This window comes from Hylobates moloch, unplaced genomic scaffold (genome assembly GCF_009828535.3).
Source record: "Hylobates moloch isolate HMO894 unplaced genomic scaffold, HMol_V3 SCAFFOLD_61, whole genome shotgun sequence".
NCBI lineage: Eukaryota > Metazoa > Chordata > Mammalia > Primates > Hylobatidae > Hylobates > Hylobates moloch.
Window position 1 is genome coordinate 31,352 of NW_026652336.1, and position 14,972 is coordinate 46,323.

Consider the following 14,972-nt stretch of genomic DNA (forward strand, 5'->3'; position numbering starts at 1 on the left):
AAATTAGCAAACACATAAAATATTTCAACAAATAAAGAGAAGCGAAGTAAAATAATGGTGTATAATTATAGAGTTCATGACAAAATCTTAAAAATATCTACACATGTACATGTATGTACCGGAAGTACTGTTGTGAAAATGGTCGGTACTCAGAAATTGCTAGTAGCATTGAAATTAGGAACTTTGTATTTTATTATATCTTATTTCCTGGAGGCTGGGTGGAGAATCTGACCATCAAGTTAGTCTTGTTTTTCTAAGCAAATAGGTGTGATCTTGATGAATTCATATTGATTAAATAAACACATACAAGTAAATAAAATATCATGCAATCATTTTTCCTGTCAATGAGATGACTCACACAACCCCCAATTTACAAGGGAGATCAAAGTGAGGAGCAATGCATTGTCATTGGGAGTATCAAGGGAAATCGGACACAGGAAGATTTATAAATGAGAATTATGTTTTCCTTAATGCAACTGCTTCACAACAGACTCTGAGAGAGCATTTTTGCATGAATTCAGAATCCTGTAGGTATAAAACATACCTGATATAGGTGAAACAGTGCTTGAATTAAAGCAAATAGTAAAATCTAGGAGTTGTGATTTCTTATTCCATGAAGTTGACAAATATGAAGCTGTAGAGAAAATTTTAAAGATGAAACTAAGCAATTTTATTATCTTCACAGACATTTTAATGAAGTTAAATAATGCAGTGAAATACTTCAAATTTTAAAATGTAAAGGTATCAAGCACTGTATAGTGAAGGGCTCTGTTATGAGATCAATGTTTTTCTTGCTTCATTTTGATGGCTTCTGTTACAGACACACCCTGAGGAGCCTGTTCTTCAGCCATATATATAATCTTTTATCTTTAGTTTTTCTGATTAAACAAATTCATATGCTATGAAGGCAATTTTCTAACTTCTAGCATTGTAAATAGTTAATTTGAAAAATCCTACATTTAGGGATTAAGCAGTAGAATCACAACCACTAAATAGAAAAAAAAACTTTAGAACTTAAAACCTCACTCTATTTCAAACTATCTGAAAATATTATAAGGGTTGTGAAGATAGGAATTGTGTCTTGAACTTCGGGTGTTATTGCAGCACCTAGCATTGTGTTTAGCATGTACTTAGAGTTAAATATTTAGGGATAGAAAATTACGTTTTGGTTTATGTATAGTGCAAAACACTTCTGAGGATAATACCACTGCTAAGAATATACATGAAGTTTAATGTAATTTGGTGAACGTTTAAGAAAACAACCCCAGACTGCCTATGTAGCAATGGTCAGAAAAGATTAAAAAACAGCCCTTGGACCATCCTTCATTACATATTCGTGATGATAATATTAATTTATTTAAAATTATATTTAATGACAAATTATGTCTGGGAAGTTTGATGAACGAATTCCAGGCAATAGCTTACTTCTGTCCTTTTATTTGTATGTCTTGATAAATGAGATGTGAATTTTAAAAATCTTGCTTCAAATATTTCTAGTTACTTAATGCTGATAGCTAAGAAGATAACTTCTACTAATGAAGATAATTAATAAAGCATTCTAATTAAGAAAACTTGAAATAGCTAAATTAAGGAAAAGGGTAAGGCCACTGGCTCTAACTTGGAAAATATATGGGTAAAATCTTAAGACATTTTCCTTGTGTTAAAACAGGTGTGTTTCTGAAGCCATATAATTTATGCTTTTGTAGGTCCTATTGACATTAGGTCCTCCAATAATTCCTTCCTCAAAGTCAGACAGTAATGAACCATAAAAATTAGTTTTTTAGTTTTTTGTTTGTTGTTTGTTTTTGAGACAGAGTGTCACTCTGTCACCCAGGCTGGAGTGCAGTGGCATGATCTCGGTTCACTGCAAGCTCCACCTCCTGGGTTCAAACAATTCTCTGTGTCAGCCTCCCAAGTACCTGGGACTACAGGCATGCACCACCACGCCCAGCTAATTTTTATATTTTTAGTAGAAACAGGGTTTCACCATGTTGGCCAGGATGGTCTTGATCTCTCGACCTCGTGATCTGCCTGCCTCGGCCTCCCAAAGTGCTGGGATTACAGGCGTGAGCCACCGCTCCCAGCCTTTAGTTTTTATATTTATAAATCTTGGCTATATCTTTATTTTTCAATTTACATAAGAAGATATATGGAAAATGAAATCACATATTTGCAGCTATGTTTCTTTCCTTCTTTCTTTTTCTTCTATTTTTTTCACTCTGAGTTCTTCAGTTGCCATTTCTTTAAAAATATGAGTTGTTTTTCCTGCTTTGGTGAGAAATTTTTCTCTGACAGTATTGGTGATGGCGGTCTATAGCAACATTCAAAGAGGGCGTGGATAAGGAGAGGTATTCTTTATGTCACCAACTGATTAGTGATTTCTCAGATATTCAGCCAAACTGACCTCTGTTTCCTCAACTCACGAGTTATTCTTTTCTGTGCCCTTTCCAGTTAGTAGTCAATAATACTAGCTGTGATGCACTTCTGTTGGCTTCCTAATTCAGGGCAAGCTGTCCTCACTGAGCCAGGGAAGGGCTCTGGGTGCATGATCGCTGAAAGGACGCCAGTGCACATGGATGCCATTTGTCTCTGTTGCATTCCTCAACTTCAATACACTTTCTGAAACCCTTAGTCAAATTTAGCACCATTCATGATCAGGGCAACAAAGCCACATGTGGAATTCCTAATATGGAATTTGTGATTATTCAAATAAATCCTGGATTAAAACTACCTATGCGTGATTAATAAAGAGAATGCTAACGAGTAATGAAAGCAGACAGTCAGGAAGCATTTTTAAATTCTGTGACTAAGTAGTTTCAAGCATTTTAGCAACATTTGTCTATATACCAGTAAATGTAGTGCTAATTATAAATCATTCTTATTTATGCATTAAAGCAGTTTTAAACTCTGTGACTCAATAGTTTCAAGCATTTTAGCAACATTTGTCTATATACCAGTAAATGTAGTGCTAATTATAAATCATTCTTATTTATGCATTAAAGCAGTTATTAAATATATGTGGTATTAGAATTTCATTCTCGGAAAGGTTTCTGTTTGTTTTTCCACCAATTTATATTGTTCTTCTTTGCATTTTGCCAAAGCCATTCGTATCTCTATATATTTTTAATAGGCAGAATTGGGAAAGTATAAAGTTTTCAGATATGAGGAATTGCCAGATGAAATTATGATGCAAATATTTGTACCATCTTAGCTCTAGAGTCAAACAGAAACCGTATTGGAGTCTCACCTGTACCACCTACTAGTTGAATAAACTCCAATAAGTTACATAATCCCCTTCAGCTTCAGTTCCCTATCAGTAAAATGATGATGGTTACCTCCTGGGATCACAGCCAGAGGTAAAGAAATCATAAGTGTTCAAAATTATTAGCAGCTTCTATCATAACCATTATCCCATCTGCACAAAATCAGTTCTTGCTTGAATGGGTGTGCTACCATGAAAATGTGCTGTTTTCAGATGTGCTGTGTCCCCAGCAGGAGGAAGGCAGCGTTGCTTGCACGCATCCACTCTTCAGTAGCTGCAGGAGGTAGAAAGGCCTGACAGCTGCAGAGCAGGGTTCTAAGCAACAGGAGAGAACCATCTCTGGTGAATGGAGTGGCACCCATGCACCCTGTCCTGTAGACCTGCGTTCATGGGCAACTGCACTCTCCCTCAGCTACAGTAAGAGCCCTCATAACTAGAACAGAGCTGTAAATTTGCTGACTAGAGGAAAGCAAGAAAGGGAATTTAAACAGCTGCTACCAGCATTCCGGGGCACACTAAATAGGCAATTTATGTATTAGGTCAAAGTGAAGCACATTTCTTTTAAAAAACAGATTTCTGGAAGAAATTGGCACCGGACATGTAAGCATTCTAATAAAAAGATATTCTTCTCAAAAAATTATGGGATAAAATCATTCTATTATTTGACCTTTCCCCTTAAACAGTGATTTAGTATGTGCAAACCTGAATAAAAATTGCATTAGAAGCTGGCTCGGTTTTTCTCACACAGCGATTTTCATTTCTGAAGCTGGCACCTGTAATAAAAGAGAAATATGTTGAAGGGCCCCATCTACTCGAAGAGCTGTAATGGACACTCAGTTCTTCATAAGCTGGCCTTCTTCGCAGACAAAAGTGTTTGACTGTTGCTACTTTTACTATTGGAGGATTTCCATTTTTGGGTTTGTTGTTATGAGCCTCACTAATACTCACTTTTACAAAACAAGGATTCTGGAGTCAGACCATGCAGCCACAGTGGGGTGACGAGTGGGGGTAGAAAATGTTTTCTTTCTTTTTTTTTGCTCCTTTTGATTACATTAGATACCCAAACAAGAAGAGAAAGAATAGAAAAGCCGATCAGGAATCACGCCTAATGCTGCAGAACAATGCCCTGAAAATGCTGAATGTGCCCCATATCTAAGCCAACTAAATTGTATTTACACAGGAAATTAATCCATCAGAAAATATTCAAAGCCAAGAGAAAGTGGATATTTGGAGAACTGATCAAATGTACATGGAATAAGTTGTTTACTTAGTTTTCTCCACTCAGCGCCTTGAATTAAATACCCACATCCTCTTCTGGGATCTTTCCTAGAGCCCAGAGCTCTGGTTCTCATTCTCTCCCTGTCACTAACTAATGATGGCACTTTGACCCATCAATGTAACCTTTCCTGGGCCCAGACTACCAAATTTGAATAAAAAGCTTGGAAAAGAGGTTTTTGAAAAGAAGAAGGAATGCTGGAATAATAGTGGAGCCAGGTATTAAATGAATATTTAAAAGAATTCAGAGTAACATTTGTAAGCTGTAAAAGTCTATGCTATGAAAAGTTCAAAATATTGTTATATCATAAGAAATTTGGTACATTACAAAGAACAAAAAAACTTTACATTTTATTAATGCATTGAAAAACCAAGAGGCTGATAATGTTTTCATATCTAATATTTATCAGTTCAGAGTTGGGGAAAAGTTAAGTTTTATATCAAGTATGAAGTATGTTATATGTGAACTATGGTATATGTGGTACATTTCCTCTGAAAAGATGAGTATACATTCAAATGATAGCTGCACATCTCAATGTAACAAATGTCGGGTATTGCAGCAAGGTTGCTTGCCTCAGGTGGTTTCCGAAAGCGGCAGATTTCTGCCCTGTGCTGATGGACCACATTGCTGTTTCTTCATTTCTGTGTCTTTGCATCACTCCCTGCTAGGATGAGTTATTTTGCTTTGCTGGGTTACATACTCCTGATCTGCACATTTGCCACACAGGATTGTTGTGAGGATTAACCAATACGCTGGAGGCACAGTGCCTACTGCATGTTGCCTGGCACCTAGTAGGTCCCCAATAGTTTCAGCCGTTTTGGAGGGCAAGGTGTGGGCACGTGAAGGGATGCAGCACTGTTCAGCATGCCCACTGTCTCCCAGCCTGATGACTGCAGATGCAGGGAAAAAATGGTAGGACAGACGGAGGTCTAAACTTAAAAGGAAGGTGCCGAAAGGCAGCTGAGCGCTTCTACCTGGCGGACATATGAGAGGGGCACGGAGGGGCAAGAGGCACGAGAACAGGAGCTGGTAGCACTCAAGCAGTGACGCGGAAGCAGGCCCTGACCTCTCCAGGCAGTGGCCCTCTCTGGCTGGCAACAGGCAGTCCACTGGAGGGAGGGGCAGCCTCACACCGTTCCCGCCAGACTGCTGAGGCTGCCAAGGTCTCAACTACTATGTTTTGATTGTTTTTAATTTTACTTTCTTTTTGTGATGAAATATATGGAATTTCTGTTATTCTCTGAAATCATATGATAGTGAAGTTAATATCTGGGAGGATTTTTCCATGTTTCTCCTTGGCCAGGCTTTCATTTGTCACACTCTCTTGAGAAATGCTTGCCTGATGCAGCTCAGGGGAGGCGAGGCCCACACCACTCTTGCATGAGGAAGAGAAAAGGATGAGAAATGGAAGCCAAGTTTCTGCCCTGCTTAGACTTCTAAGACTTCTCAGACTCTTCCATTTACAAAATGGAGAAAACACTTCCTCTGCCTTACAAAGATGGGGGAATTACACTCACAAGAGCACTATGAAAATCTTCAAGCATAAAAACAAAGCAAATGAAAGGCATCATGATTAAATAGATGTCGAAGGACATTATGAAATGGCATTCTGTGTCCAAGAGAAACCTCTAGGTCCTATTAGGCCTCTCTTCATCTAGGCCTGCTGCCTGTAAATTTTCTTCACATAATTTAGATAATAGCATCTTCCTTTCTTCTTCACAGAGCATTTTATGTTGGGGGTAAAGTTTGAAAACTCTCGAGGCCTTTGTTTTACACATTGAAAGTAATTTTTAAACTTGCAAAAAATTTTACTCCTTGCTTTTAATGAGCTAATAGCATAATCAGTGAGGTAAGATACAAATATGATTAATTACACACAATGTAGGCCTGGTAAAGAACCTAGCAAAAGAAAATACTGCTGAAGTTCAGAGGAGAGAGAGATTACAACTAGCTACCAGGAACAGATAAGTGGACAGGCAATTATCTGAGGGCAATAGTTGCTTAAATGTGTGACTGTATTAAGGTGATCACAGTCCTGCTTGGCCTCAGCAGAGAGCAAAAGAAACCAAATAAAACAAAATAGGCAATCCTATCACAGTGCAATACCTGGCATACTAATATGACAAGAATAAAATAATTCTACACAGTTATTATGCTCACTTTAGGAAACGTGGAAATAGTATCTCATTTAAGATCTCAAAAGTGAGTGGCAGCAGAGGAAATCAGAACTCAGCGGTCCTGACGGCAATCCTGGCTCTGCGTATTTCACAAGAGTAAAGCATTTTTATCTTTAAAATGAGCACAGAGCAGCCGAAGTTTACTTGTATAAAAGTTAATATTTCCATACAATAAACCATAACATGTTTGATAAGAAGTAATGGCATTATGTAATTAGTATAAATCTGAATGAAAATGACTATGATGATTATTTGTTAAAATTACACAGGACAAATTATAGCATTTTAGATCCTCAGATTTCACTTCTAAAAGTCTTTGGGCCTACAAAGATAAAGAAGTACATATCTTTTCATTCAAGACATAAATAAAAAACAGAAAGGAGAGAAACACAATCAGTGATTTGATGACAATACAGATTTGCTTTAGAATTTACTATATAGGAAAAAATCTTTGTAATTTTCCTGGTGAAAATGAATTGTATTTAATTAAAAATATGCTAGTAAATGCATGCACCTAGAGTGGTTGAATGATTACAATCTGAAAACAAAAGTACCATGCTTCAATAGTATATTACATATCTGATGGAAGTTCAAAATTTTAGTAGCCTCAAAATATTCTTTACACTGCATAATTGGGTTTCTTTTTAGTTATAATACTCATGTAAATTACGCTTTAACTTGCACATGCTGGATATAGTATGATAGGAAATGCTGGGTCAAAATGAAGCAGCTGTTTCCATAATATCTCAATGGGCTAATGGGGTCGGGCATGTCCTATGAAGGGTTGATTAATTAAGAAAGGGATGACATAAATTATGGTGCAGTTTCAACAAATTCGAGCCAATCTGCAATGCCAATGCTGAAAAGAAAACCATTATTTCACAAAATACATTTTAAATAGTGAATTATTTTACCAAGTTGTATTTGCTTTCAGCATTTTAAAACTTGTATTCAATACCAGACATACTTTGTGTGAAATCAAGGACTGTTGCCTATTTGGGGAAGCATTTAATAATTTATTTTTCTTTCTTTTTTTTTTCATTAAATGAATCCCTGTCAAAGAGTTTCTCTTCAAAAGATAATGAGAATACGTGTTTAATTTTGGAAAGCTCTGATGTTATTGGTTCTACATAGATTGTGTACATTTTCCTTGCAAAATCTCTGTACTTAGAACTGCACGTGAACTGAGCTATCACTGTTGCATTTTTTGAAACTTGTCACCCAGCTTGAATAGAGGACCACTCTGCAGAGCCCCATTACTAACCTCTGGGTCTTCCTCCAGTCACTAGGTTTCTGTAAGGAGATACTGTATACTGGTAAATATCTAGCCCACCTACCAGTAAGGCAAATTAATAACAACACTAAAGTAACCTAGCAGAAATACAGTAATGTGAGTTTACTAAATGGCTACATTGGAAGCCCCAAATATTTATTCTACATATAGTGACTTTTAGAGAACAAGGAGTTCTGCCACAGTTTTTATCATTGTCATTGTGGACCCAAACATGATTTAGATGAAGTATTCAAAAGATTGCATTTCCCCACGCTTACCCCTTCAAACACATTTAATCTCTCTCCAGTTAAAAATGAAAGAAGGTAATGCTTTGATCCTCATCACATTTTTGTTCTTTACTAATAAAGGTATTCAATATGTCATTTGTAGCTAGAAGCTTATTAAATAAAATATATGAAGAAAAAAATGCAAAACTACAATTTCTTCCCTGAGATAGTCTTGGAGCTCTTTCAGGAGTTTCCAGTTCTTGATAGCACTAACTTTCTCCAAGATTTTGAGGATTAAAAAAAAAAAAAAAAAACCTCACTGTAAAAGTAAATGCCCAAATGCACCCACCCTAGAACAAGTTTGCCCCTGGTTGAGGAGCCTGCTGTTCTCAGGTTGTGTCATATCCCCTGTGGATTTATGTTCATGCAGTAGGAAAAAAAAAGGGATGTGTTTTTAGATACCAGTATAGGAAGAACCAGATGACTTTAGGCAATGATCCTCAAGGAATTACTTGAGGGAAAAGTATCTGGATTTGCCCCTCTCAGTGTTCCCAGCCGTGGGATGGCATTGTTTGAAAACAGACAAAACAAACAACACCAACTTCCTGGGACTGAAATCCTTTGTATGTGTTGTTGTTTGCAGTGCATGCCAAGACATTCATGAGCACCAGAGCCAAGCTGGCGAGCTAATTAAATATATATATGTATGTGTTTAAAACAGCCTAATAAGGAGCGTTGGAAATCTTCAAGATGAGCGAATATCTTATAACTTCTTCCGCAGGTGCGAGGATAGCTACAAGCCATGGACTTTCTGTCCTGCTTCTTGTTTGTGGCTTTGTGAAGGGTGCTTTGCTTTAATCTAAAGTGCTGACTTTTTTCCAATATCACTTTCTCTTCTTAAAGCAAAGAGCAAATCGCCTGTAAAATCTACGGAGCGGACAGCAAAGTTGACCCTAAACTCCAAGCACCACCCTGCACCCACTGTACTCTAATTCACTATACAAGGAGCGCCTGCTTCCGGAAGCATAAATGAAGAGGCTATCACATGCTTTGTTGATCATATTTTCTTTGGCAAAACACTGATCTTTTATTTTAAAAGAATTAGTGTGAAGTGATAGAACGTTTTCTAATAGCAAGATCTATTTTTTTCCCTTTTCTTTCGGGGACTAAAATCATCTCACTGACTGCTCAAGGGTTGGCCTGAATGTCATCAGGATAGGGAATATTTACTATGGATACCACTAATTTCCTACTAAAGGACCCAGCATCTTCAGGAAGCAAACAGAGATCAAAAGGCTACAGAACAGAAGCTATCATCAGACAAAACCCCCTTTTTAGGGCAAGAACAAAACTATCAACACTGCAAGTCAACAAGGAGGACATTACTCTAAATAAGGAATAACATGAGAAAGAATTTTTTTTTTATTTTCCCCTTTTTTCTTGGATTTTTCTTCTTTTTCTTGATTATAGTTCTTGTTCAATGGTGGCAAATGCTGGTTATGGCCAATCTCCGTCAATCCTAGGAGGTTTATAGAACTACATTTTGAGTGTTTTATATTTCAATGTATTTTAATTCATTTTGCAATTCCTGTATATGCAAACCTGACAAATTCTGTAAATTGCTTATAGTATGTGTGCTATAACTTCAAAGTAGATGTACTGCGACCCTCATGCAAGCTGATTTTTATCATTATATATATAAATATATACTTAAGAATATCTATGTGTTGGGCCACTGACCAACTTTTTTTGACCAAGCATTTGTTTTTCATTGATAATTCATACACTGCGTGAATTTTGTAATTCATTGTTTCACTTCCACAGGTTTGACAGCTGCAGATGGTCTCTATTGTCCTCTGCTTCATTCTGGAAAGTGCATATTCAAAATTGTATCAGTTTCTGATCGATGAATTAATTTTGTTACCTCTGTGCTAAGTTGGAATTTGCTGTGTTCCTTTATACATGGTGTTTACTGAGGTTTGAGAGTCTCTTGACTCTGAAGAATGTACACTCTCTGGTTTTGACAGCTATTTCTGTATTATTATCATTATACTCTTGTCAAATAGAAATGTTGCTTCTAGAAAATTTGCCTCGGAGGCAAATGTGGGGAAGGTGAAGCACTCACCATAATTCCCTAAATTCATGTTAGAACATTTCTTGCTATGGTTAAAAATGCTGCTTCCTTTGACCTTTATGAATTTCTGTACCTTTGTCATTCTGTTATTTGCTGCTAATTATATTTTAATGTCTCCTAATTAAAAATTAAAATTTGGTTGTTGGCTAAATACAATATGCAAAAGATGATGGCAGGTCCCCGACTAAAGAAGATTAATGTGTTCAGTTTTCACTGGTTAAGTGAATTATAATTTTAAATACTCCATTCTTATTTTTGGCTTTATGATAATTCAGACTATTTTATTTTGAACCTGTTTTCCACTCTGGCAAAGAAAGATAGGCAGAACTATTAAACTGTTCCATATACATTATGGAATAGATATAGCTTGAGAGATAAATGACCTAAGTTTTCCTTCCAGAGAGATTCTTCCATTTTCTCTCATTACAAAACCAGAAGATCAGCTATGTGGGGCCATCAGCTTCCAGCCTAAGGTCCTATAACCCGAAGCTTGAAGGCAATCAGTACCTCTGCTTTTCAAAGGTAAATGCATTCATTTTCTTTGATTCAGTTATAAGCAAGTATATATTTTCATAATATTCTTGACATTACCTGAGAAATAATATTTCATGCTAAATCTTTTACTGCCACTTTTCTCATTCATTTGGTTTATCTTTTCAGTTTAATGAGAAAAATTAATAAAGGTTTTGATTGCACTATTTTATTAACCTAGAAATGTATTTTCTTTCAAAGTTTAATACTTAAAATGCATAAAATAATGGTAAGATAAACACCATCTATTAAGTTTATCTGGGCCTTAAAGATTGCATACATTAAAGCATAAGTAAGTATACTGTTTCAAATTCAGTCAAGTTGGGAAAAATCTACATGTAATGTACTTTTACCCAAAATTTAGGTCATGAGATTGGTCATTTCCAAAGCAACACAGACTTGTACCTGTATCAGCAACGTTTACCATGCTCATAATCAAAGATGTGTGCTAGTTTGGAATGAGCTACTATGCTCATTGTATCAGTGTCCAAAATAATGAAGATTTATCTGTCACTGTGCCACCAAGAGTCCAACTCAGTGGCTACTTTGAGAAAGAACATGGTGCACTATTTGCTTCACACTCAAGAAGTTAATATGGAACCTTAAAAATTGGAACAGAAACTAAAACAAATTAAAGAGATCTTTCAGAGATTTTAACCTTATATCTTGTCTCTGCAACTATAACTTTGTAAATAACCATAACTATGAATATGAATAAAGATTTAAAAATAAGTTATCAGACATTCTCAACCTTGTTTCCAAGGTTATGTAATGTTTATCCTAAGAGAGAATCCTAAAATATTAAAATTGCTTACTTGAATTTAAGTTGAATGCTTTTGTTCTTTCTTAAAGACTTATAAATTGCTTGCAATAAAATAATGCAAATGAAAACACATGAGGGTAAAATAATAAAATAAGATAAAAATTATTTAAAGCAGAAGCCGCTAGTCGGAGTTAGCAAATAAGCTTAGTGGAGTTCATGAACCCACTGGAATTCCATGTATATTTTTGCGTATCTGTTTTATGGAGGTGGTCCTTCATACAGCCAATCAATTCATTGATTCTGAGTGATTTGATTATGATTTGCTGGCCTAAAAGAAGAATGTTTAGATTATTTTGAGCATCTAAGAAAACTTGATAGTTATAATTTTGAACTGGTTTGCCTTAAAGTTCTTGAATATAATTTAGGAAGGTATGTTAAGACACACGTGTGGGTGTGTGCGGGGCGGGGGGGTACAAAAAAACACATTTTTAAGTTCAGAAAGAAAGCCATAGCAATTTGTTATAAACAGCATGGACTAATGATACAGGATGATGTTGGCTGAATTTTCAAGACTTGCAATGTAACTTTGCAATGGATACGTAGATGCCATTCAAATAAGTGGTTCTGTTATTTATCCTATATTTTTTTAAAGTAAAAATATTAAACATAACTTAGTTTGTATAAGAAAAAATAATTGCAGGAGGTAAATGTAACCTGTCTGAGATAACACATAAAACTCTGATGATTGTATTTTGGAGTTAAGACTATGAAGCTAAAAAATATGTGTGCACATAATTTCAAATATTAGGCCCAAGTAATTTTATTTTCAGAACTGCTTATTAATTACGGGAGCACTCAGTGTTTCAGGAGGTGTTAAGACTTCAGGGTTCAGCAATGAAATTGATAAGGCTCTTCCCAGATCTAGGAAGAGATAGACAATAAACATTCAAAAGCAAGAACATAAGATACTGGTAAATTCTAAGAAGAAAACCCAATAGGATGATATACAGGGGTATGACTAGGAGGTCAGAGGAGGCTGCTCTGAGGAGGTGACATTATGCAAATCTGAATGATAGGAAGCCTGGCAAGGGATCTGGGAGCAGAGCCTTCCAGGGAAAGGGAAGGACTTGTGCAAAACCCCAGAGGCGAAGTCCATCTAGGCTTGCTCAAGGACTAGAAAGAGGACAAGGGCATTAAGTGTGGGGAGAGTGGCGAGAGGCAAGATCATCAGGCAAGGGCGCCTCAGACAAGACCACGCCAAGGGGAGAGTACAGGGCAGAGCAGGACTGTGTGGAAATTCCAACATGAATGACTTCCAAAATCAGGACACAGGCTCTCTCCCCAGCCTGACCTCTTCTGGTGCTTAACTAACTTGTTAGCAAAACTCCTTGGGGCACAGCACTGAGTCTTCCGGCCAGGCTGCCCCTTTGTATTGACATGGCAGGGATACAGGAGGCACGAGAGACTGTAACTTTCTAGAGTTAGAACGTCTCTAGTAACTCTAGAGACATTTTATTGCTAATTTACAATTGATCTGGCAAAGAAAGGTAGGCAGAACTATTAAAGTGTTCAACTTCCTTCCAGAGAGATTCTTCCATTTTCTGTCATTACAAAACCAGAAGATCAGCTATGTGGGGCCATCAGCTCCCAGCCTAAGGTCCTGTAACCCAAAGCTTGAAGGCAATCAGTACCTCTGCTTTACAGTTGATCACTTTGAGGAGCCAAAGGAAAGAGTGAAAGATTAGGACCGCTTTGAGTGGAGATGGCACTGAACTCGTTGTAATAACTACAAATGCAATTTAAAATAAAAGCATGAGTATATAAATTGAAAGGGCAGGTGGACAGAAAGAAGACACTGACTCCTAGACAGGTGCTGAGAAAGCAGTGTAATTAAAAAGTTAAGGAAGGGAAAGGAGCTACAACATATACACCACACACACACACACACACACACACACACACGTTATCAGACATTCAAAAAATTAGATCTTAGACTCCACAATACAAACCCCAGAGGACAATGGATTACAGTGTTGTCAGGGGAGAAATATTGTGATAAAATCATTGCATACTTAGTTATGTTTTCATTGTTAAAGAAATAGACCATTTTGAGGTAGTTAAAGCTCAGAGAAGAATAGCATGTATTTACTCTTCTTGAAATCTATGTTGGCTTTATGCCCCAGCTGAGATAGGAATCAAAGGTGAAGTTGAAAATAAATAGGGATAATATAAACTGTCCACCAGATTGTGTTAAATCTAAAGAATGGTTCAGTATTTTATTGTATCTCACTGTATGTGAAAAGAAACAAAAGTTTCACAAAACAATACTTACCCTTATTTTGTATATGCAGTGCATTATAATATTTTCTATTTTGTTCTGTCTCTTTTTTTGTTCATGCTTGACATAAAACATTAAATTGGTTTTGCAACCTACAATTTGAAATAAAAATCACAGATGTATTTATTCCAAAATAGAATACCAATAGCAAACATAATTAAATGAGAATATATCATAGAAAATGATAACTTGAGTTTTACACTCTTATTATGTTATTAAAAGCCAGGAAGTCAGAAATGATTCAAAGAAGAAAAAAATGCATTATTTGTCCCCTGCTAAAAGTGGTTGTGACTCTTGTTGGCATTGGGAGGCAATGGGGCTGCTTTTCATGTCTGTGGTCTTTGCATGTTGTTTTGGGTTTCTGTCCTTCTTTTCTGGCTTATCATCCTCTGAACCCCAAAGGATAACCCCCTTTGAGTTATCCTGAACCCCTAGTGACAAGTCATGGGGTCTTCCAGAAGACATTTCCTTCTTCAAAGCTTGAGGAATGCATTGGAGAGTAGCATGCCAGCCTGTGAGTCCACCTGTGCTGTCCCAAGTACCCAGAAAGTGAGCAGAAGACTTTGAAGAAGTTCTGGGTAATCACTAGTCTGACCAACTTTGAATGGTACATGGCCCATGGGGCTACTAGGGAGGAAAGAGAAAGACAACCTTCTTGAAGACACGCTTGACTTGTATAACCTCATAAGAATGGTTCTTCAGTTATTGAAAGCAGAGTTTTGGGCCACCACAATAAAGTCACACCCCCTGATCCAAACCCACCAGCAGAGTTTACAAGCCTAGAGCACCATCACTGAAGAGCCCACTGGCCCCAACGATAATATTTCCTGTGTGTACTGGGAGTATTACTCTCAGCGTCCCACAGAGAGAGGCCTTTGGAGAATATTAGAGAAAAAGAAATACTTACACCTCACTGTGTGATCAAACAATGGCTCAGAACAAATACTATATCTTGGGGTCACTAGAGTGCCTTAGTCAAAGATTTAGGGGG

The 14,972-nt window shown here is 36.8% G+C and overlaps 1 protein-coding gene across 2 annotated transcripts in view; it reads left to right on the forward strand.

Moving 5' to 3' along the window:
- Nucleotides 1-11,049, forward strand: part of LOC116463768 (V-set and transmembrane domain-containing protein 2A) — a 28,573-nt gene extending 17,524 nt beyond the window's left edge. The window contains exon 5 of one of the 2 annotated variants that reach the window (XM_032147035.2): nucleotides 9,119-11,049. In XM_032147035.2, coding sequence (XP_032002926.1) covers nucleotides 9,119-9,207 — 89 coding nt within the window. In that variant the 3' untranslated portion in view covers nucleotides 9,208-11,049. Of the gene's footprint in view, nucleotides 1-8,996 lie in introns of both variants that reach the window. The other variant, XM_032147036.2, reaches the window with a different exon arrangement.
- Nucleotides 11,050-14,972: the final 3,923 nt, after the last annotated feature.